General features: G+C 45.1%; 1 protein-coding gene across 2 annotated transcripts in view; it reads right to left on the bottom strand.

Moving 5' to 3' along the window:
- Positions 1 to 19,054, bottom strand: part of ALDH1A3 (aldehyde dehydrogenase 1 family member A3) — a 36,687-nt gene extending 17,633 nt beyond the window's left edge. Inside the window, exons 1-6 of one of the 2 annotated variants that reach the window (XM_074156787.1) lie at positions 18,923 to 19,054; positions 15,276 to 15,380; positions 9,173 to 9,313; positions 6,759 to 6,888; positions 4,983 to 5,044; positions 2,143 to 2,271 (exon numbers count right to left, since the gene is read on the bottom strand). In XM_074156787.1, coding sequence (XP_074012888.1) covers positions 2,143 to 2,271; positions 4,983 to 5,044; positions 6,759 to 6,888; positions 9,173 to 9,313; positions 15,276 to 15,380; positions 18,923 to 19,027 — 672 coding nt within the window. In that variant the 5' untranslated portion in view covers positions 19,028 to 19,054. The remainder of the gene's footprint in view (positions 1 to 2,142; positions 2,272 to 4,982; positions 5,045 to 6,758; positions 6,889 to 9,172; positions 9,314 to 15,275; positions 15,381 to 18,922) is intronic. The other variant, XM_074156788.1, reaches the window with a different exon arrangement.
- Between the last annotated feature and the right edge of the window lie 6,262 nt (positions 19,055 to 25,316).

The following is a 25,316-nucleotide window of genomic DNA, read 5'->3' on the forward strand; positions in this document are numbered from 1 at the left end:
AAAGTAACAGCCATGCTTAGGAAATGCCAAGTTTCAGTAAGAATTCTTGGAGGAGTCCCAGTTTCGAGTCAAAAGAGAGTGAGTCTTTTGGCCAAACTTGGCCCCCAGCTACTGCTGTGCAGCTGAAGCCAAGGGGTAACTGAATGAAAGTTTGTTTTGAACAAAGGTTGACATTTGTGGTTCTTCAGGGGCCAGAGGGATTAAGAAGTCAGTAAAACCTCACTAGATGATGGGGCTAATAAAACAGGAATACAAGAGCAGATGGTAACAGACTTATGCCAGTTTCCACCACATTTACAACCTAGATTAGGCAGCTAGTATTTTGCCAAAAGAGACAAATGACAAAACTTTAGGTGAAATTCTAGTGTGAGGAGAAGCACAGAACTTACTGGTCTGTTTTTACTTCCTGAAACAAGAGTTTCAAAGATTATGGTCTTCTAGGCCAGCCCTCCGCTGCTACTGATTGCACAAAGTTGTTTTCTCTGCATTTTCTAACAATGGAATTGCAGGATATTAAGCCTTCACTTCATTTCTTGTGGCTTCTAAATGTAAAATCTCAATAAATCCAGTTGCTCCTTCCTAATACAGAAAAAGATTGAACTAATTGCTCATGTACTACCTTGCAAAGATTATCTTCATATGCTTTTTTCTTTTTTTTTTTTTCCCCATAAATCGGAAGTTCAGTCTGATTTCTTTTATGGATGTGACAATGATAAAAGTGAGTTTAATAGAGTTTGCATCTTGGCTAATAAGTTTTCAAGAAAATGCTGCGAGTCAAACTGTGCAAGTAATGGTGTTTGGAGTCAGCAGCAAAGCCACAAGGAAGCAAAAAATTGGTTCAGTTCAGCCTAAGCCAAAAAGTTTTTTCTGTTTTTCAGCAAAAATGAAAGCCAAAATATTTTGGTTGGCCCAAAATTATTTCATCGAACTTAACACATAGCTTTGCTTATGTGTTAACATCTTCTGCATCCTTTTAAATATGGAAAAAAAAAAAGAAAGAAAAGTCTAACTTATTCTTCTGAAAACCTGCAAAGAATTTAGCTAATTTTGGGTGGAGAAAGGAACATCTTCAAATAAAATTATTCTGCTCTAATTACATTTCTGCCTTGAAGGGGAACTGTGAGAAAAAGGCAGCTTAGAATTTCAGCTAAAAAATTAATTTCATCAGAATTGAATGGCTTTTTGAGGAAAAGCTACGCTTGTGTTTGTGGAGCTGTATGTCAGAGTGAAAAAGCAGTGGTGTGGCAGGGCTAGCTAGAAGTCATGAAAACTGCACCCTATGCTCACTCATCTTGTTAAGTCAATTAATTAAGGAGATACTTAACTGGTAGTATTTTTGCACTGCCTTTCCTGACATTTATCCTTCAATTTTCTCCCAGGCTAAGCCAAGAATAGACAAAATCATCATTATCGTTAGACTGAGCCTAACAAACAGACTTCTCCAGCTGAGAGGCAAAAGCATATCTACAACCCTTTTAGTTTTCCTCATAATTAGTCACATATGTAGATACAGAAAGCTGACGTGCTGCCCAGTCCTGGAAGGTATGGTGCACCTCCCACCACCTCTATATGATTAATAGATCTGAGGGCACTTAACAAGCCCTAAACCAAGCTTTTTAAATTCCAACCTATGATCTCCCCTTTATATCTGTATCAAGTTGGCTTTAAAGGCCAGACGTAGTTAAATTGTTCTATGAACCACAGAAATTATGAAGAATTGTTTCCTATGGCACTCTGTCTTGGTTGAATTACCCCAGTTAAAAATGGTACGAACTCAATACTGCTGTCTAATCAAACTCTTTTTTGCCCCATTGTGTAATGAAACTGAGCTGTAGTGTTTCCCTCACTTGGGAGGAGGAACAACAAGGCAGGAGAATAAAAATACCATTTTTTCTCTCTCTGCAACTTCTTGAGAAAGAAGAAAAACCCACAGGTTTTGTGATCTTTGCTACCTCCCAGCTAGCCACTGCCAACCAGGAAGGCCTTTGTAAGAAAAGACTGAAGACAGAGGTTGTTCCTACTTTCCTCTGTGAAGCTTTAACATCTTTAAAACCTAAAAATCTACACCAGCCAATTTAAAATAGAGTCTTGCTTATGACCTTGAAAGACCAGTACCTAGATGGGATGTTCAGATTTCCTTACCTCCTTGATCAGTGAGCCAATGTAGAGCGCCGTGAGAGGAGTTTGTTCAGCTGGCTTAATAACCAAAGTGTTTCCACAGCACAGCGCTGGTGCCATCTTCCAAACTAGCATTAGCAACGGGAAGTTCCACTGCAAGAACACAAAGTTGGTCAGATCAGCCCGGCACAGTCACCTACTCACTTCCACGCAGCATTTTCTCCACCTTCACACAACTCGGGGAGAAAGAAGCAACTGGGAGGACAGCCACAAAGAGAAGCGGCTGCTTACAATACTGCGTTGCTTGGACTGTGGAGTAGAACTTCCTTGATTTCCCCCGGAGATCCCAAATATTGTTGGCAGTCCTCAAGTTAATCCTGTAAATCGGACAAACCTCTGCACAACGTTACCTCATTCTTTACAGGAGTTTGATCACACTTTGTATAGGATTTTGGCTGTTCACAGAGATCGTGTCAGAGGCAATGTTCTGATACATCACTTTTGTACAAAACGTCCTTATATGAGGGAATTAGAGGGTGCAACCGCTCATTGAAAAAAACTCGTTTTTCTGTGTTAGGTATTGGCTGAGTAGTTAAGGGTTACACAATATCATTCAATTCCAGGTTTATAACTAGGAAACTGCAATGGGTTGTTCACTCATGGAAATCCAGGGGAGGTCTTATACTCCCTTCAAATTGTAAATTGCTCCTTTCCAATTAGTTTTCTTATTTGGAATTAGGAACCAGTCCACATCAGTTTCCTCTGAGCTAATCTCTTTCATGGTCATGTGTATTTGTAGATCTTGGAGCCTAAGCAAGAAGTGGAAAATCTAGCTCAGAAAGGTCATTTGGCAGCAGAAAGGATTTCTTCATTAAAAATAATTAATGCTGCTTTAGGGATGATGGAAGCAGGCCAACAGTAAGGGGACTTCTTGTCAAGACTCAAGCCAAGGGCCTTCAGCTATCGACAAAGAAGCCAAATATGTTAGGAATCCACAAATTCACACTTAGAAATAAATTAGCAGTGTAGCTTTTAAGAGATGAGTTCTGCTCTAACCCAGCAGAGCCTTGAGACAAAGCAGAATTTAGTCTAATGTATTATTCTTCAACTTGACTCTCCTTCTTTCCCAGACCTGTTTTGTTTCAGTGATCTTCTCCAATGGCTACATCCCATGATTTGCCCATTTGTCTTTTTCTCCTAACCCTTCTTGAAGGCCTGACTTTGCAGCTTGAGCCATTCACACTCACACTACTTTTCTACACTTTCAGAGCATGACATAACTCCATTAGGAGCTTTCTGCTGCAGAACGGCTGGTGAAAGTAACAGTAAAGGACTCCAGGGCTGCCTCGTGATATCACCTTGGGATAAAGCTCAGTCATATGCTGCACTTTCTAACAACTTCCCTTGCTAAGAACATCGGTTTAAATATAGTCAAGCCACAGGAAAAAGAGAGGATTGTTAATTGGTCTCGGAAGACATATGCAGAATAGTGTCAGAATCTCATTAAATCAAGAAGGAATATGCAAACCCACAAGACTGTTGGTGCTACAGATCAAACTGGAAAAAAATGGAGGCGATTTGTTCTAAGTGAAATGAAGAGAGATGTGGTTTTGTTGACCCCAATCATCGTTTTCACAAACACAGTGTGGAACTCGAGTCAAATTTGATTCTGCAATTTCTGTTGCATTTACTGCTGATGTAGGGTCAACCTGAAATATTAGAAGTCCCCCTATTTCCCTTTTTAGTGGCCCTCCAAAGCATCCTACATGTTGGCTTTTAAAGGGATAGTTTCCAAAAACATTGCTGAGTGCCAAAGGTGTCTGAAGCGTGCCAGGGAGATACCTTTTAGTTGGTGATCAATGTGAGGAACCAGATGTTTTGATCTTGTCACATATTTTAGTTGCTCACAAGCAGTCACATTGCTTGTTCAGACAGAAAAGCTGTGCAGAAGTCATCGAGCCAAACGTTTGATAACTAGTACTGACCATCTCCCACTTTGCCTCACCCTGGCATTGCTAAACAGACGGTACCATCTTATCACTGGGGGTATAAGCCCAGTCCTGCTGATGGAAAAAGCAAAATTTCCCCAGGTATCTTTGTGAACTGGTCCAGATCTGGTATTCCCAGAGTCCGGCAAATGTAATACCTCATATCCATTTCTTTCAGTCTCTCATATAACCTTATCCCAAAGGTAAAAGTCTTCCGTGGACTCTTATTGATCGAAGTATCCAAAGAGAGAATCTTGGCATACCACCATTTGCCTCATGGCCTGTGGGATACCACATTCAAAGCATTTTACAACCAAACAGGAACAAACTGTGTCTCCCATGTAGCTCTAAAGTCTTCCTGGCTGTCTGTTTAAACAGCAAGGAACACACACTAAAACTGGAGGTATTCCAAGAACTAGACACACTGTCCCCTCAGCAGAGAATGAGACCTCATGGAAAAGAACTATTCAGTGAGATTTAATCACAGAAAGCTCAGAGAACAGCCAGGGGTTATTAATAATAGATATGATTTAAAACTCAAAAACTATGCATCAGCACGAGGCGTATGTAATGATAGGATGGTTGTCCCAGCAGTGCAAGAGTCAGAGAGCTCTGTCTGGTCTCTGGTGAGTGGTGTCAGCCTTAAGAGAGGAACAGAGCATCTGATTAGGAGACCCACCCTTCCATTGCAGAGGACTTTGTGTTGCCAAGAGCAATTGGCATGGGGGTAAAACTACATCAGGCAACTGAGATGGGAGTTCCCTGCAGAACAGCTGTACTTAACTAGGAAGCCAATGGCTGCAGTGTAAGATGGGGAGTGCACATGTACTTCTTCCAGTTCTAAGGGAGATGCAGGGCACCGTCACTGCTACTTACTGGAGTTATAGCTCCACAGACACCCATCGGTTCATGCCTGGTGAAACAGACAAAGTTTTCATCTGCAAGACAAAAGAATAAAGGAAGAAAAAACAGTCAAAATCCTTGCTTTCTGCAGAAAGAGTGTAAGACGACGGCACACAAACAGGTTGGGCACAGAACTGAAACTATATTAGAAAAAGAACCCTGTATTTGTTCATCTTAATTCATGCCTTTGGGACATTCCAGGTGGATGAAGACCTGTTTGGGAACAGGTCTTGTGTTAGCTCTAAAGCCAAACGCTGCTTACATTCACAGTGGAGCCTTCTAAAACCAGGGTTTCAATTCCTTCTGCAATCTCCCTGTATTGAGGCTAAGGTGGAGGATAACTCCCTACCACACTGAAGAGCAAGCACAGATTTCATTCAGATTTTGTCTCACTGAAAGAAGCAAAGCACTTGTTTCCCTGAGGGAGAGAGTTTTTAAACCCATTTTGTACAGGAATCGTATTCGGTGTAACAGGAATTGCATTTCTGGTAAGAAATCACAAAAAGATTAAACTCTGGGAGTAAAGTAATACCATTCATCTTAAAATGCTGCTACTACTCTTTCAAAAAGAAAGCAAGAAAGACATTTTCCTTACAAATTCATTCTTGTGGAAAACCAAGTTTCATTGAGCAGATCTGACAGAAAACATGAACATTTCTAATTACAGTTTTTGGAAGTGATCTCAAATCAGGACCAACGAGCAGTGTCCAGACAAGCAAAGCTTCATGTTACTCTGAATGAGGGTGACAGATCTCAGTTTCTATGACTGGCATCGCTGCCTTTGCTGACTGCACAGGCTGAACTAATTCAGCCCTTCAGAGCCCTTCCTCTACTAATTTGTGTAGGACTAGGTGACTAGAATTAGGTGACTAATTTTTGTCTGCAGTGCCTGTCCTTCATACAGCCTCAGTGATCACTCCCCTGCAAGGACAAAATAGGCTGATTTTGACAAGACACCGTATTGCTCATCATGCCACGTGGACATCCAGTGTGTTAACTTGTTCTCCTCAAAACCATATTTGAATTTGTATAGCTGAGCCAAAGAGCTCGCTCCATGCCTGCCACAACAGTGCAGTGCGACTGCTCTGGCTCTGCAGCCTAGGAAACACTTTGACAAACCTCTTTCAAGTGTCAGAAAACTTGTCAGGGCCTCTCCAAGAGCTCAGTGCTTTGGCTCCTGAGAGGAGTCAACATCTCAGACCTTCTCTTTAATAAAAGTTAAGAAAATGCATTATGTGATCTCTCTAAACATCTGCGAGACAGCACTGTCAGGGATGCAGGAACACCAGTGAGGTGGGAGGCACTGGTGGATTCCGCATCAACCCTCTGCCACATCCCTGTGGCATCTAGGACAGCACAGGCTCTGCTGCCTTCATACCATTCTCCCTAGAAACCTCTGTCCTTCCACTCTCTGGCATCTTAATTCATCCCAGTGATACCTAATGAATAAAATCCCTTATAATATGTGGGGGTTTTTCTTTAAGAATTAGTCTGAATTTAAACCAAAAAGGTTTCTCTGTTAAAAAAGCAACAAAAGAGCCCATCCATTATTTCCCAGAGATCTATACAGGTATTCACATTGTTCTCCCAGTAGTTTAAAACTCAAAACGCATCTACTTAAAACACATCCTGAGATAGAAAGGAAATACTAGGCTGTTTTTGCAGGTTTTCAGAAGCCTGCCTTTCCGTGCACCACCCTCTCAAGCCTGATCCCACGCCAGCTCTGAAACTGGGTCTGAAGGAACTTACCCACTGGGATAGTTCTGCCCTGAATTTTATCAGCCCATCCAGCGTAATATCGGAGTGTTTTTATACAGCCTTCCAGGTCAATGAAATAAGCCTGCAGAAAAGGTTTGCCTGTGTCCATAGTTTCCAGAGTCTGAAAAAAACAAATTGCATGCACTGTCAGACGAGTCAATGTTTTTTGCTTAAAAAAAAAGCTTTTAGAGAAACTCCTTATCAATTTTATTTTGCCCTGTGCTGCAGAGATGGGGTTTCCTTCCCTTCCCTTACATTTAAGGAATGAGCTTGGTAATACAAATAAGGTAGAAGGGAGACTAGACCCAATAACCCTGATGCTTACAGAAGTCTCTTTGTTCAGTGCTTGTAATGAAAGCGCATCTTCTGAAAGACCCAAAAAGGTGGCTGTGGGTGGGATACAGGGCTGTGGTCTGGGGCACTGGTCAGAAATGATGTGTGTCATGACTTCACCATAACTGACCCTCCAACGCAGATGTTCTGGATTCCAGATGGTGTCACTGAAATCAGTCAGACCCACTTTCCTTTTATTTGGAAATCTACTTCATAGCCCTAAAACTAATCTCTGAAAAGCCTCTTTTGTCCACGGGATGATAGAAACCACATTTTTTACAGAGTTCCGGTAAAATAACCTTTGGGCTCAGATCTGTGCTGAGACTAAGGCAAGGGAGAAGTTGCTTCACTAAAGCTGCACTGATGCTGAGCAGCTCTAAATGAAGTCCAGTCTCGGCCTGTGTCCTTCGCACTGTTCTGGACATTAGCTCAGTGAATGCTTTGTTCTGTACTCAGGTCATTAAACGGGATATTGGTGCAAATGGCCAGCATATCCATAAAGGAAGTACTATCCCTTGGTAGATTGAAACATCTTTGTTTACATATGAAGTCATACCCTGTCATCTTTCACTGACATTAGGGTCCAAACAGCACTCGAACAGACATTCCCCTTGGAACGACTAGGATTGTTATCCACTCCGAATGTCTGCGAAACCAACTGATTTTTATAAGTCATTACTTAGCATGCAGCCAAGGCAGCTTCGGCTGGCTTTCTGCAGTGAAAATAACAATGCCAAACAAGCCCTCCCAGATCAGAAGGGCAGCAGAAAGCTTGAAATGAGTGTCCTGGTTTATGGAAAAAGGGGGGTCCTCTGAAGCCACATCAAAAAGTGAGCAGAAAATGAACAGGGTGTATTCACACAGGAATATATTTATATTTTTTCTTCCCTTTTATTTGCTGGCCAGAACTGCCTTCAGACCTGGATTTTTTGGTTTTGTCCTGCTGAAACTGGAGACTGTCATGTGGTTAAGAGACACTGTGTTAAAGCAAGAGATCCAGCTCAAAACAGTCATGCAAGTATGGGCTCATAAGCACATTGCACATGTAACCATGTACGTTAAGCCCTACTGACCTCAGGGGGACATCAGCTCAGGAACTTAAAGATATCTAACAGCACTGAACATCATAAACATCCTTCCCCTGAAGATAAGCAGCACCAAAGTGCAGCATTGAACTGGTGAGATATGGAATGACAGCAGCTCTAAGCTGGGAGATGTTAAGTATCTGTGGGTGCGATTTGGAAAGATGTTCAAGGCCCATAGAGTCTAAATACTTCTACCAACTGCAGCACATTTTAGCTTGGGTCCTACTCCCCTCCTTCTGCACCAGAAGGGCTCCTTCAGGACAGGATGGGGAATCATAAGCAATAGTTCTTCAGTGCAGAAATCCAAGTTAACACAGCTTCACGGCTATAAAGAGATTTTTCCTGAGCCAGTACACTCAGTAGGGAAAGAAACAGTTCCCACTTACACACAATTTAAACTTTGGATGACATCCAGCAAGCAAAAGATTCTCTTTCCAGCCCCCCATTTTAGGGGAAGCAATTCACAAAGAAATCAAACCGGCCTTGCATTTTTGTAGTAAAGAAGGACCGAGTCAGTTGTAGTCTTTTGGTATTTTTTTTTGTTTGGTTTATGTTGTTTGTTGGTTGGTTGTTTTGGGGTTTTTTTTGTTTGCTTTTTGTTTTGGCAGTTTTTGTTTGTTTGGGGTTTCGGGGGTTTTTTTAAGTTTGGAACTGGGAGACAGCTATGAACATTGATGACAAACTAAGAAAGAATATGTTTATTTCTTTGAAAATCTAAGTATTAATATCTGTAATCACTTCAATAACTAACTAAAGTTTTGAAGAAGTCATCAACTATATAGAAGAACTAACAGCCTTCTTCTAAAGGCTTCTAAAATCATCCTGCAGAATGAGGAAGATAAGCCACGACTCCTTCATGGACTCTTCTGCCCTTCATGAAGGGAAAGAAAAGAAAACATTGAGTAGATATGGATGCAGCAAAATCAGAAGGTTGGAGCTGAGTTATCAGCCAACTGTTCCTCATTTATCACCGCTCACAGTACTTACTGCCAGGATGACTCTGTCTCGCTCAAGAAGATCAGCCAGCTTGTGCAGGAGTCGTCCTCTGCTTAGGGCATCCATCTGTCTCCACGGAGAACCCCTCTGGAATGCCGCCTTCGCTGCTTCTACTGCATTATCCACATCAGGCTAGAGCAGCCACATACACAAGAAAACCTTAGGTTACAAGGAAGGAGCTGGACAACAGCACAGAAACGCCATCAGGCTGCTTCCTAGATGATACTGTAGTGGCTAAAAACAAGTTATCTGACAAAGCCACTTTCATTTTACTCCTGGATTTGGACCCAAGCCTGCAATAAGTTTTAGATTTGGCCTGGGCTTACAAACAACCTTGGGGTGAGAGTACCAATAGGGTAATTTTATGCAACTAGCTTGTTTATACAATAATCCAGAATCCTTTTTCTGCCCATCCAGGATGTAAGTGATGCTGGAGGAAGATGGAGAAACAAGATCCCAATTCTGTTCCCATTACAGCTTCCCCAAGTGTGACAGGCCATTGGCCTGCATGAATCATCCTCCTCTGAACAAATGTGGAAAGTCCCCCACGAGAGATATCATGGTTTTATCCAGGGGAACAGTCACAGCTCAGATCCCACCATTCAGTCCCACTGGACCCCATGCCAGTAACAGTTAAAACACTAAAAAAAGCTCCCTTAGATCCTAGATTCCGGAATGATTCTACAAGATGGGAAGGGTTTTGTTGTTCAGTGCTATGACAAAGGCATTGCACCTACACAGACTTAGTACCACTCTCCCTTCATCTCCCAAGTGCTTTACCATGCTCTGGACCAAATCTAACCCCATTTACCCAAGTTACCACTCACATGGGGAGCAAATTCCCCTCTCCCCACACCACCACCACCTCCTCCAGAGAAGCTTCATGCATTTGCTCTGGCCACAGTATACCCTGAACTCCTCCCTTCTTCCCACATGCATTGATTAAAAAAGTGAAGCTAAGGGCAGCCTCCCGACCCAGTGAAGTCAATGGGAACACCGCCATCAACATCCACAAGGCCAAGGCTGTACCCCAAGCATACATAAAGCATGCTTCGCCCCAACTTTGGACAGAACCCTGTTCTATGTAATGTCTGGCACAGCCCGTGCCTCACTTCAGCTGGTGGAGAACTCGCACCCCACCATAATATGTGGCTCAAGGGGGTGGGAAAGGAGGAAGGATTTCAGGCCTCGATCACTCTTCATAGCACTTCAAGTTGCTCTCATTTGTGTCTTATCTCAAGTCTTGTCTGGATGCAATTACTAAGCCTCTGCACTGATCCAACAAGGTCTGGCTGTTCTCCCCTCATGGGGAAATGTGTGGTGCTCAACCAAGAAAAGTGTTATGGGGAGACATCTTGCCTTCTTACTACAAAAGTTCATTGAGGAAAATGAGTCGTCACCCACTGAAATGGCACCTTAGACTAAATTTGGCTCCTTTTCTTTACAAGAAGATTACACAGCTTTAAAACAGTCTGACCTATACTGCCAGGAGAAGAACCCCACCCTTTTGGAAGGAACACTATTGGGGAAACTATTGGAGGAAACTTGTGCTGTTACAAGGGGCTCAGAATGGCTCTGGCCAAGCAAGGGTGTTGGCGAGGCAGAGGTAACAAGCACCTGCCTGCGCACAGTGCCTATGTCCTGCCTGGGGCCCATCACCCACAGGCAGAACAGGCCTTCAGAATGGTTCGCTTCAGTTGAGTTGATCCATATTTAAACTGGCACATCACAGAAGCCAGAAGGCACCACCAGCCGCTGCATGCTTATGTACTCCCCATCCTGCCTGCTGGAATGAAGACACAAGCTGAAAGAAGGCAATATTTTATGTGACAAAGCAGACAAAGAAACACAAAAAGTGTGTCAGGTTTAAACAAGTCTTCCCTTAGCAGCAATTCATTAGCTTCTGTGACCAGGCTGGGAGCACTGATGTGCAGAGCATTGGGTCTGCAGTGGCAAAGGCCACAATGCAGCATGCCTTTGGTACTGAGGGACTTCCCACCATCCTGGCACTCACAGGAACAGGGATGAGATGGCTTTGTGGGCAGAGGCCTTCAGTGCATGCCCAGATCTTCCCCATCGTCTAAACACAGGAACACCTGAGCCCTGCTGCAGCTCCTGCAAATATTAGTTGTCTTCATTCTTGTCTCTTTTCTCAGACACACTGGGTACACATAGCATCTTGGAGACTGCAGTCACTACCACACAAGCTAAAAGGCTTTCCCTAAACACCCTCAGGGGTAGCACCACCAAGTGAGATCTTGTGAACCTGCACAGCCTCAATAGGCCTGAGAGACTAGCAAAAACAAGGAAATTCTTCAGGAAGGCTGAAATGCCATTCTTAATCCATCCTGTTATGACTAGGCATTAGGGGAGTCTGAATGGCATGTTCATTGCAGGCGTGTTGCAATAGGTAGGCACAATGCGTGACAGAGAGACTCTTAACTGTCAAGGTGCCAGGGACACTGTGGTGTACAAAACCACAAGGAGGAGGTCCATGCATCCTGGTGAGCACTCCTGATCTATACAGACTTACCAAGTGTTACATAAAGAACTCCACTAAGAGAATATTAAGATTGCAAAGTCAAGCATTGCAGCATTGGGAAATGCCTGCAAACCTTCATACCCACCCTGGATGTTTGCATTATGATACAACCCCCAGTTACACAACCACATACCATTTTCCCCTGAACAAACTCACACTGTTCTTTGTTCTAAGCTACCTCCTCCACCTCAAGCCCTGCTCATCGCTGCTCCATTTCTAGCTTGTCCCTTTTTCCTCTCTCCTGCCTCAGCAGCAGGCTGCAGAGCACAGCCAAGGCCATCACTCCACTAGCTGTGGGTAGGGAAAAATATCTGCAAAAGCACCTTGTCCTACTTCAGGCTCAGTGTGCCCAACACTGTTTCAGTTTGGCCAGTAAGGAGACATGCCAGGGATGGAGCACACCCAGTGGAGGCCATCTTTCTTCAATTCGATTACTAACTTTTGAAAAGCCTCCCCTGTGCACATCTTTGGAAAGGCACCTTTCTAACATAAAGCATGAGCATGCCACAGTTTCTCAATTAGAAGAGGCTCCTCAAACTGCTCCACTGCAAACAGTCTACATATCACATTGCTCCAATTTTTGAGCCCAAGTTCAAAACAGCTACAAAGAGCATCTTAACAGCCTAAAGTGTCCAAAACCATTATTGAGGGCATTGCAAGTCTGCTGTAGGGAACACTATTCCTCCAGCCTCTTACCTCAGCCTGCCACTGCAATCTGATGGGGGCAGGATGACTGTGAACAAAACCCTCCTAACAACCCTTCAAAGAGCCACATAGGAGAGTGAACTGCTTAGAAATGATCATGACAGATGCTCTACAGTGTCAAGTCTGCTCGAGGGTCCCACCTGTGGACCTGCTGCACACTGTCTGTGGCAGCCAACTGAGCTGGGCACTTCTTTGAGGATGGAGCACCTTTCTCCCTGCCTTTGGTGGATGTTAGCAAGCTGCTAGAAGAAAAAAGCCTGTCTTCAAGTGTTATCAACAGCACCAGAGAAATTACAATGGTGCAAGTATTTTTGCCTTCATGTGGTAACACCAAGACAGGGTGGAAGTTCTGGGCCTGCACGATTCACTGAGGGCAGAAGGCTCTGTTATCAACCTGGCAAATACTTGGACACTAAGCCGTTATTTGGGAAGCAAAAAGCCTCCAACTATCCAGTGGAAGTATTTGCCATTTTATTTTCAGTGCTTCTTTTTTCACCCAAGACTTTCCTTTATCCCCCAACTATCCCATCAAGGGCAATTCTGTCTTAAATTCCACAACTAAAGAACAAACAACAAAACCTTTGCTCCTGGCCTCATAAAGCATTGGCCAAGTTTCAGCACCAGACTAAATTGTCATCGCTGAGATATCAGCTGCCAAATTCCCACCCCTCACGTGCAGCCTAAGCAAAATACACTCCACACGTCCAGGGAGGGGCAGGTTTCTGTTCGGGGATAGGAAAGTGGAGTCCTCCCCCCAGCCTGCTATGAAGGGAGAGCCTACCATGGCAAAGCACAGCTACAGCCAGTACCTGGAACTGCGACCCCTGTGGTGGTGCTGACCAGCAAAACCACATATGGTGGCACATGGGGACAAGACACTGGAAAGCACCATCAAACACAACTCACCACTTTCTGCAGTAACTCCAACAGACTGGAGTTAGAGACCTAGGAGGGGATGTTCATCCAGGGCACAGGAAATCTCAGGGGACTCAGTTTGCCAGAGGACAGTGGGACATGGTCAAGTGTCACCAGTAGCCCAACAGCCAGGTCAGGATGCTTCTCACCCATGACTCTGCTTTCAACTAATCCAGATCCAGGTCTAACCCCACTCAGTCCTTATAAAAAAACCAAAGCTTTTTTTGCTCTAAGTAGGTTTCTGGTTTTTTTTTAAAGTGTGAACTAAAAGGGTGAAAGAAGAGGCTTTCAACCCCCAAGGTGCAGATAACTTACGTTCTTGCCTGCAATTATTCTATTCACTGAGGAGTCCGCCACCTATGCTGAGTATCCTTGGGCAGAGGGCTCCACTGACTGTCCCAAGGAATGGTTTACGGTAATTCTTGTGCAAGCCAGAAGCTGAAAGTTATTCTTGAATTCAGGCAGGGACAAGTCTCAAGGAGGCAAGCTGCAAAACTGGCCTTTTAGTTCTGCATAACAATTTTCTTTAACCAAGTCATTAAGAAGCAGGCTTGAAATACTCATGTAAAGCTCTGTAACTGCTTGAGGAGACACTTAGGCCAGGGAACAATAACAACGTCATGGTTCCTGCCTAGCAAAATACAGTTGCATCAGAGTAAGCTTCAACTCCACTGTTTACATGCCACTGCAATTAAACACAGTTGTGTCCTACCCAGTTAGTATAAAAAAATTACACAGTGTTTGGTTCTGCCTCAATCTGTAATTGCCCCATGGATGCACAGATCTCCTATGGGAAAAGGTCTCAGAGGCTGTTTTAGTGTTATCCAAAAAGAACAGCTTCCTTACACATTATTTGCATGCAGGCTGGAGACTTGTACTGCCAAGCAAGTTTGCTCCCACCTACAGAAAGATCAGGCTCTATACTCTACACAATATATTACCAGAAAACACATTGTCCCTGCTTAACTAGTATCACTGCTACTAGGAAAGGATCCCCAAGGCAGCTACCTGGCTGGAAACCAGGCATTTGGCCCCAGAAGCGTTGGGCAAGCTTACATACCAAGAAAAATACCACAGTACAGGCAGAAATGCCACTGCTGCCCATCACTTACTGCCCACAGCAATGAGCAGCCAAAGCCCTGGTACAGCAGAGGAGCTATGAATCACCTTCCCATGACATACTGCAAAAAGACAGCTTTTGGGCCAGCTCTTTCCCGTAGATCAGGCCAGTTGACCCATACATGATGAGCTGTTTTGGACAAGACATGTCACATCTGATTGTTGCTTACCTCAGACTGTTACCAAACCCAAGCAGTTATATCCCCGGCTAATCTAAAGCATGCCAGGGCCAGGGACAACTAAAGTTCTTGAGAGACACTGGTTTGGTTTTAACTGAGAGTTGCCACATCTGTGCAGGAGGCCAAAACCCATGATACCAGTTGGAATTTTCTAGCAGAAAGTGGGCAGTGTTTGCATGACTGAGCTTAAATTCCCTCAAGCACTCAGGTTTTGTTGATCGTGTTTAAAAAAGTTTCAGTTCAGCATGTCCAACAGGCTGCCGGAAAGCTTGTGTATAAGCCACTCCCAGCACGAGGCCCAAGTTCTGTCAGGGATGTGCACACACCATCATTGCTATTTCCTCAGAGTGGTTTCTTCTTTCCAGTATATAACATAAGAATAATGCTGAATCTCATGCCTCTGACAGCATTTAGCAGGTAGTTCCTAGCAGGGAAAGTGACTCTGCTGAGTTGGACAGGACTGATCTCACCCACCCCCTGTAATTCTTGAGCAGATCTAGCGTCCCAGACCTCCAGCTCACAGTCTGGCCAGATGTATGTTGTCGTTAAAAGCCAGCTTTTCCTCTGTGTGCTTCCCTACAAAAGGAAGTCCCTTGGAAACTGTCTTTTTTACTGCCTTTCCCACAACACTTACCTTGTCTCCTTCCTCAATGTCACAAATTTTCTCCAGAGTTGAAGGATTGTAGGTGGGGAATTTCTTTCCACTTGTAGACTCGTGCCATTCATTGTTAATAAATATCTGAAGAGATAGCAAAGGGAGTGGGATGGGGAGGAGGAAAAAAAACAGAAAAAAAACTTATATAGACAGTGCAAAAAAAGAAAAGGTACTCCCCAAACGTCCTGAGAATCTTAATTTTCCATTGATGGTAGCCAATCATGTTCAGCGTCTCTCCCAGGGAAACTGTTTGCAATACTGACTGCATTTATCCAAACTAGAACCTGAGCCAGAGAACTGATGAAACAGCCTTCGTGCATCCAGTTAGTTTTGAGGAAGACAGAGGACGGGGCCCACACAGTAAAATACCATAATTTGGCAATGAGAAACAGACAGTTTTTGAAATACATCTCCATGGGAACAGCAAGCAGACACCAAGAGAAACTCATACGGTTGAGGCAAAAGGAGCCCCTTGTTACATGCCACAATTGAAATGTCAGCACACAATATAACTTGGTTGTTTGTATCCTGCCCTGGGCTACTTCCACAACTTGTCCCCCCCAAGCACTGACGGGAGAAGGGTAAGTACTGGCTCAGTTCTACCCCACCATGCCTTGTCACAGGCTAGAGCAAGCCTCCCACGTCACTTGGAGTTGTCTGTGACAAGATTTAAGCGTTTCAAAATATTGCATTTCCAGAGCAAGAACAAACAGTCCCAATGTTGCGTAACTGAAAATGCATCAAATACTAGAGTGTTGTTACCCACTGTAAACAGAACATGAATACCTATATACAATTAATTGATTCAACATGCATCTTATCCACACTGTGATCTAACTTGGCAGTGTTAGATTTTTATAAATATACTTTAAGTAAGATTAGATGAAGTAATCTTTATTAGTAGCCTGTTAGCGGCTGTAAGCAAGTACTTTTACTTGGAAGCCATCCACATTTGCAATCTTGTTTATGAGTCTCTACACACCACCAGGAGATTAATGTTGCATCCCTTACATTTGGAATTCCCACTGCTTTGGGTCATAGTTTTCTTTCCTTGGGCAGCTTTTTTCCTGAAAGAAGTTTCTCCTTACTATTTTTGTAGAAAAGTATGTGAGATACGAGTGGCGGAGAAGCTGCCCTTTTGGGCGCACCTGTTTCAGACAGGCTGAGAAAGAAATTTGCCAGAAGTGCTGCCAAACGAAGCCACAAGAAAAGACACAGTGCTAGAAATACTAACTAAGTTGAAGCTAATGCTCCCAAACTACCTCTGGCGCTACATTTTAACATTTACACATTTTAACTTCAGTTTTCCTTTGTTTCACTAACGAAGAAAATCACATTATAAGTGTGGGAGATAGGAACTGTAAAATTACAGCATCAGGTATATGCTCACAAACTAAGGACTGGGGAAGGATACCATTTTTCCTCTGCATTCAAGATTAATTCTACGTGAAAGGGTTGGGATGGGAAAACAATGTTCCTGTAAGTAGTAGTAAAACACGAGAGTGACAGGATCAGGCTGTTTTAAATGTAACATATATGCTAGCATCATTCTGGGAATCACACCACATAGCCCAAGTCTTTGGTGCCAGAAGTTGAAATGAAACAGAGCAGCGTATCAGCCGTTCATGCTTCATACCCAGGATTTGATACAAGGAATTGCGGACAGATCACTTCCATCACACATCCATGACAAGCATTAAGCTCCTCTATAAGCAAGATCTTTGTTGAAACTTTTTTCCTCTCCCCCAGCCCCGTAACTGGTAGAACCGAAAATAAAAATCTTTGCTAAGCAGAGGAAAGCATGCTGTCAGCTGTAAACATCTGGTGAAACTCAGAGCTTTTAGAAAACCCCTTGCAGTTTTATGAAAACTGACTGCTGCTCATTATTTTCTCAGATGCACCAGGAACATCACGATCAAGTGTCAAATTCACACTTTAATTAACATTAGTTTCCAGTTTTAAGAGACTACCTTGATACCTTTAGTGTACAGAGTCCCTGGCAAAACTCTGGGGAGTAAAAAAAAAAAGCCCGCTTTAAAACATACATGGCTGCAGGATCAGATCCCTAAGGAGTATTTAAAAGTGTTCACAACAATAAAAATAACAAAAACCAGAACATTTGGATGTTTAAGAAGAACTCTAATGGCCGTGTCCATATTGGACGCAGGAAAGAGCTGTTTGTGCAGCATTACGCCATTCTGCAATCAGCAGCTGCAGATCCAATTTGCTGCTAAATGACAAGTTTATCTTACAAAGAAAAAGTAGATAAATTTGGGATGTTAAAAATTAATCTAGTCCAGTGATTACCACTAATTGCTAATGTGTTTCAGTACCTCGGATGCTTAATTGAAATCAACACCTCACCGGGTAAGATATCGCTGTTTACTCTTTCTTGTTGCAAGAGAATGAACTTCAAGTTTTGCTTTTTTAAAAAAAAAAAAAAAACACAGAAATGGGACAGTAATTAATACACTCACTCAGCCCCTGCAGGTCCTTTAGTCCAGCCACATAGTTCAAATTATGGCAGTCAAGACTGCCCAGCAGCGTAACCAGCCGGGAATATTTTCCCCACTGCGCAAGACAGCGGGTGAGGCTGCCGTGGAACAAAAAGCAACACAGCTATCGCAGAGCTATGGCTGCGTTAGGGAGCAGGGATTTCTGCACCGGTGCTCAGCTCCACACCAGCCTCCCCTCTGACGGACAAAGCTATCAAGCTCAGGAACCTTTGGTTAAATCCAAAAGGTTGGGAGCGACTGTTTAAAGGGAAGCTCGATGGAGAGCAGAGAGGTGTGGGTTTGCGTGGGCTTGCTGTTCGACCCCTCATCCCGCGGGGAGGCCATGGAGGAGCTCTGTTGGACCAGCAAGCCACCAAACAAGGCACGGGTGAACACCACTCCTCTTCGGAAGCTTGGGGTGGCCCCAGTCCCATCACAGAGCCCTTTCACGAGGCCCAGTCCTGCAGGACAGGGACCCAAACCCATCCCTTGGCACTGAGCCCCCTCCCCGAAAGGCCCCGTCCCACGCAGGGGAGCCTCACGCTGGGGTCAAGGATGGCTGAGCACGACCCAGGCAAGCGGCTTCCTCACGGATAAACCCCTTCTTGCCTCTGCCCAGGCTCACCCCATCCAAATCCGATTTCCCTGAGCGCTAACGTGATGCAAACAGCATTTACCGGGCGGGTTTGTGAGCACTGCTCGGGGCGCTTGGGAAGATGGCCGTCAGGGTGACCGGGAGGGGACAGGCCAGCATGACACCACAGCCCACACACGGTAGGCCTGGCACTGGTTGGCACCAGCCTGCCCACAGCCCATGGGCACCTGGAGCTGCGCTACAAATTTGGTAGGTTTTTTTTCCTAAAAAAAAAAAAAAGTTGGTTTTTTGGGCTTTAGGGACTGGGGCAACAGCAGGTTCTCTAGTCATCTGCCTGCTCCAGTCACTCAGCCACACTTACATCCCCATAAACCTACTGCCTATGGCAGCAGGAGGAATTGAAAAGCTTAAGAAAAATGACAGTGTGGGAGAAAATGTTATACTAACAAAAAGACACTTCACCACCAGCCTGACTCCACCAAGCACCGGTGACACCGCAGCATAAGCCCGCCGCCCACTTCCCGTCGCCAGCTCACCTTGGTGTACTTCACCTCCAGGTTCCGCAGGGGCCGCGGCAGTGGCAACGGCGGCACCTTCCTGTCAGGCTGCCCGTTCTCCACGGCGCCGTTGAGGGCGGCCATAGCCGCGCCGTCGAACCCGCACCACCCTCTGCCGCTGTCAGCCCGCCGCGCCGCCTTAAGAGCGCCGCGCGCCGGCCGCCGCCGCCCGCCCCCATTGGCCGCCGCCCCGCCCCGCCCCGCCTCGCGCCCCGCCCTCCCGCCGCCCTCGCCCCGCCCCGTCGCGCGACCGCATCCCTCAGGTAACGGGCGGCGCCGCCCCGCCGAGGCACCGCGGCTGCCGCCGGGACGGGGGGCGCCAGCGGGCCGCCACCGCCGCTCCCCGCGGGGCTCCCCCGGGGCTCCCCTCAGGACTCCCCTCATGGATCCCCCGCGGGCTTCTCCTCAGGAGTCCCCTTCAGGACTCCCTTCAGGGCTCCCCCTCGGGGTTCTCCTCAGGTTTCTCCTCAGAGCTCCCTGCAGCACTCCCCTCAGGACTCCCCTCAGGCCCCTGGTGGGGGGGAGACCCGCCAGGCCACGGACCCCTCAGCTTGGAGGTGGCCATCAGTCGGTCAGAGCCTCACCCCCAGCAGTGAAGGAGAGAGCCTTGTCCCCAGCAGCCGGGCTTCGGGCAGAAGAGCAGTCACCCTGGCTTCTTCCAGGCGGGGCATAGGAAGATGTGCCCGCCTTCTGCCTCTGTGTCCCAACAAAACCTACCCAGAAAAGGACACTTGCATGGGTCCCCAGGCATGGTGTCGAGAAGTGGACTGTCTGGAAGGTTCTCCCTTCACTTATCTTACACCCTCTGCCTCCAGCTACAAGGGCCTTTCTCTGCTACTCCTGGTGCCCTGACTTCCTTACCCCATCCTTCACTCAGTGCCTCTGCAGAGCTCTCCAGGGCTGCTAGTCAAGAAAAGAAGGAAGAAGCATTACATCAAATGTCTGGTGTGTGGCTGACAGCAGCTCCTCTACATCCTGAGTGCATACATGAGTCTGGGACCAGTGTGACCATCCCAGTTTGACTACCCCAGTCAAAGGACATCAGCCTACCAGGCCAGGACCTTCAGCTGAAACTTCCTACAATGATAACCAATATACTTGTGTCCCACACAGTCAGCCTCCAGCACGGTGTTCATAGTAGCATATTCCGGACAACGAGAAAGATGCTGTCTTTCAAGAAGTCCTAAAGGATATGGAACATGTCTAAAGTGACAGATCTAGGCTCTGCGCCTGAACAAGTTCATTATGTATTGCTTAACTTCATTCTGAATAAAATATGTGTAAGTCTTTGCAGGCTGGGGGCCAGGACACTAGGAGCACCCTTACACCCACACACACATGGAAGATAATACAACATATTTTCCATATAACAAGTGGCAAGATGCCAGAAGTTATCTTACAAAATGTTTCACAGAATCTGTAATCCCCAGCAATAGTCAGCACTTTGCTGTTAGAATGCATAATAATACTCAGCGCCTCCAAAGGCAGATAGTCTGTGGTATCATAGCGGCGCAAGAGTTAGTGCTGATTCAGAAGGGAAAGTACTGCCGATGAATCAAACCCGACTTCCTGCAGCTTGCAGGATATTCTTGGAGGTCCTCTGCCCAGGTGAAAACTTGTCTGATGGAGTCTGGTTCCCGAGAGCTGCCAATAACACAAAGGAAGGGTTTTTTTTGCCTCCACAATCCACATATCTTTACCAGACAAATCATCGAAAAAATTTCTGTTGAACTGCCAGCGCTGAAGGACTCATCCTGCCTAGCAGTAGCAAGATGATGTTTTCCCTTCATAGGGGAAGGTGCTTCAGTTATAAGTTGTGGAAATATCCTTGTAGGCAAGGCTGAACCCAATGAGCATTCTCAGAAAATAAAGGGATACATTACAACAGCAGAAATGGTTATTCCTAAACTGTCTCCATTTTTAACTGTCCAGTGGACATTTCCCAAGAAAAGCATCAAAGCTAGAAGAATCTCTTAACCGAATCCCCACATAATCCTGGTCCCAATAAAGAGGAGTTTGGATCCAAGCTATCCTTAGGTGTCATTGACAAAACTATAAGGTCACTAATAGGATGCACAAGTTGAAGTCTGAGATGGAAGATATTTCTCTCTATTCTCTCTGGAAAAGACATGGCCACTGATCCATTTTAGGGCCAGGGGCATGGTCTGGCAAGGGAACTTTTTGGGGCCTCTGATAATTTGCCACTTCTGGTTTTACCGTAATGTATCACAACACTATAGGCAATAATTTGATAGTTCAAGTATCAGGGAGCGAGGAAGGAATCTTACAGAGGTGGCACAATACCCATTGAATGTATCCATTTCTGTCTGTATTTTGCCGGTAGAAATGTTCAGCTGAAGTGGAAAGTACTCTTGTAATTAGCGGACAAAATATCTGGATGAGGAGAAAGATGAACAAGAAGTTCCAGGACAAGCAGTGTCTAAAGAGTCATTCCAGTGGGTTGTCTCATGTGGAATGACCTTGTCTCTTATCTCTCATGAGGAAGATTTTTACAAGACATTCCCGGGAAAATTATTTTAGGCATTATTGCTTTTTTGAGTTAATATTGGTGCAGTGTGAGATGTATCTAAAGCAAAAGATCCACATGCAGGGCTTGGGGATGTGTAAGACTTTTAAAAGGCTGTACGAAGTGAATGAGTTGTGAGTCAGTGACATGTGAATGAGCTGAAATAATAAACTTTAACCAATATATATAGCTGTATGCAATATTTCCCTTAGTAATGTCACAAGAAGAGTAACAAAACGCTTCACCGTCAAAGAGTTTTGCAGACACTGACTGGTCCCTTGTTGGGAAAACTCAGTCCTACCACAACCTGGAACAACTCCACCAGCCTCAGGAGATGTGTCCTCTCTCGACGGTGCTTGTATCAGATCCACAGAGGTGGAAACACTGGCTCCTCCAGACTGCTGAATGGGAGGCTCGGCGGGAGATGCCCTAAAAGCAACAGCAGAGTCCCGATCAGAACAAGTGAGAAACATTCTATATTCGTTCCCATGCTCCAGGGGGTCCATCCTGCTCTTCAGATACAAGCACGGAAAAAACGGGGTTTACCTAAGTTTGTAACAGTTGATAAATGTGTCAGAAACAGACGCAAGAGGAAAAGCATCTGTTAATGAAAGGTCACATTACTACTGAGTCACCCTGTTATGTTCTACTGCTGCAGCAGCGTTTTTGCGGAGATGTCTGCAATATGTGTCCTTAACCTGCTGCACCGCCTGCGATAGCTGCGAATTCCCTGGTGCTGAGCTTCTCGGCGGAGCCCTGTCTCACACAAAGTTTCTAGACTGTGAGTACACCAGCTCTTCTCTGCCAGCCAGCACAAAGATTGCCTTTTCTCCGTTGGGTCAGACGTGTACACTCTTAAATCTGCCACCATGTATTAGACCTGACCACGCTTTCCTGTGCCAGTCTGTCTGTCTGTGCAAAGAGCAGTAGCAGGACACGTTCATGCTATGATGTAGCTGTCTCCCTATCTGCTATGGATGCCAAGGGTCTCTGAAGAAATTAATTTCTCAGCCTTCCCCACCTCATTTAACCGCAATCAATTATTGGGAATATGCTGGTGGCAACTCCTCCTCCAAATACTCCATTCTGCTCCTGAATATGTCTTACACCTTGGCTCCACACCAGGAGCACAGAGGAGTTGTATCCAGAGGAGCAGTGAAGACTTCTCCAGATCACCTGGGATCTTGATGGTTCGAGACAACCTTGGCTGCCTGCTCCATGGATGAAGACAAATTTGGCAGTGGGACAGATATTCACCTACAGGACCATGGTTCCACCTAGCACGGTCAGCAGTGGCGTAGCTGTTGAGAGCTGCTATAGAAGTCGATCAGTTGATATTTCAATGATATTTTGTACCTAGACCTCAGCCTATGCTTCAAGCTGACCAGAAGTCCCGTAGTTTAACATGGCACAGAGCCAAGGCTTATTCTGCTTATTTTATATACACCCCAAAGCACATACACACACACAAACATAAATCTGTGTGTGAAACACCATGCTCTAAAAGGCTACTGAGTCTGCACACTCCGGCATTCAACAGCTACCAGCGATCAGAATTTGCCTGGTTTTGTCCATTCTGATAAGCTGTAATTGAGTTATCCAGGCCCTTTCCCTACCGGCATCCCCCTCACTCCGCATTGGCGACGGTTGCTGCTCCTGAGAGAGCAGCTCTCCTCATGATTTATTCTCCTCTTGTTTAATGTGCAGCGATGGGGCTTTTTACTGCCTGTTATTCAAACCGTGCTTTGAGCACAAAATTATTCATTTCCGTCTGGTTTTTCCGTGGTGCTCATGACAGCAGTGTCTGGGGGTTTCACACTCCACATTTCCTTTTCCAGTAATTTTGAGAGGATGCTGACCCCATGTTTTCAGTGAGGAAAGGAGGCAGGCGGTGATGAATTAAAAAAAAGAGTCTTCGTGATTTTGGATTCCCAACGTGAGTCACCTACAGTCTGAGTACTTTCGATGACAGGCATCGGGAGCTCAGCTCCCACTGAGCTCAGCTCCGGCTGTAATTGCGCAACAAGCTGGATCTGAAGGTCTCCCACCTAAACATCCAGATAAAGTAGAACACGCAGCCTACCGGACATTGCTCCCCGGTGACTTTAATCGGGGAATTTTCTCATTTTTCTCTGCCAGATTTTGTAAATTTACTACTCCTGTAACTTTGCTTTCTGTGTGTAATTTTCCAGGGTTTGTGTTCATTTTTCTAAGCAAGCTTAAAAATCATAAATTTCATCAGTCTTGATCAAAGTCACCATGATATGGGTTAGCAGCGGGATGGATTCCTTTGAACTACGATATGATTGACGTTTTACAAGCTCCCTGATAGCAGCAGTGGACTGTTGACTTGATATGGGCTGGCCATTTGAAGGGAGTGATACGATGCTTTGCCAGCGGGTTTGGGTTTGCTTGGTTTTTCCAAATATTTTCTAGCTGCAAAATCCCAAGATCCATTCCAGACCCCTGACTTCTAAGGAGCTCTCTCAAGCCGGTCCCTTTTACCAGGCTGCCTTCTTTATTCCAGACACAGAGAATACAAAGATGGAGAAACAGTCTCTTAGACACCCACTGGAAGAAGCTATTTAGTAACAAAGGCACCCATTTGCTTATTCACCTGCCTAAACAATTAGGTAGCTAATGGTAATTACTGTTTGGCTGTAAACAGGTTTTTGCTGCGTTCGTTGAAGACAAACCTGATCAGCTGCCATATAAAACAAGGAGGAGAAATGGTAATAACTGAACTGCTGCCTTCAGCTGTGAAAGACATTGCAAGTGACACAAAATTAATGAAAAAGTCTGCCATTTTATACCAGCTGATCAAAGTATTCACATGCAGTTTCAAACAGATTGGAATCCAAAGAGGTGCCTTAAAAAAAAGATAAATGATTATGTGTATATGTATTATGTGGAGGTTTTTTTAAGTTAATCCAACCTTATCTGGGCTGTGCCGAATGATGTAAGTAGAGAATGGTTGTAGGTGTCTTGTATCTTGGAGTTTGAAGCAGCCTTACCCCAGGAACTCAGCACTCTCCCAGGATTTCTATCACCCTTCTCATGCCCTGTAGGTTAAATCTTCCATTTTAGCATATCTGGGGCTAAAGAAGAGTTTCTTCTCCCATTCCTCTGCACCTCCACAAACCTGTCAGCAAAGGCGAAGAAAAGCGATGCGAGACACTGTGAAATGCTATTTGTGTAAACATTTGTAGTCCTAAACACGACTTCATGGTGCAAACCAGGACTTTGGGTGGCTGAAGACAAAAGGCAGCCTTTTTACACTTTGCACTGTAATTACTTCACAAAGCAAAACCCTCAATCAAATTAATTGTCTTCATGCATATCACAGGTATGAAAGTGTGACTGTGCACAAGGACTGGCCTTCCGTTTACTTTGCCTGTCTCCAAAAGTAAATTGGAAAAGTTAGTGGCAAGGAAATAACAAACAGCAGAACGTTTTGAAGCATTTGATAATAAAATGACTTCTATTTCCTCTTGCCTTCCCTTCTCCCTGCCAGGCCTAGCACTGGAAGACGAGGAGAGCGGGAGCAGGAACAGAAACAAGTGCGCGATAACCTACTAAGATAGTGTCTGCGCCGCGAAGAAGTTCAAGGACCTGTTTCATTACAAACCATTCAGTGTGTCTGGCACCGCGGAGCCGATGGGAACCACTCCCTGCATTGATCTAGCCATGCAGACCCGAGGATTATTTGCCTACAAACAGCTATTGTTTGGCAGGATTGGCAAATGAAAAAAACAAATATGTTTGTTTTCTCCGCAGATCATGTTGCTTTCCTACTTTCGCTTGATAAAGAGGCATTTGGGGCCGGTGCCCCAGGTTTTGGAATCG

The sequence above is a fragment of the Numenius arquata genome, chromosome 11 (assembly GCF_964106895.1).
Source record: "Numenius arquata chromosome 11, bNumArq3.hap1.1, whole genome shotgun sequence".
Classification (NCBI taxonomy): domain Eukaryota; kingdom Metazoa; phylum Chordata; class Aves; order Charadriiformes; family Scolopacidae; genus Numenius; species Numenius arquata.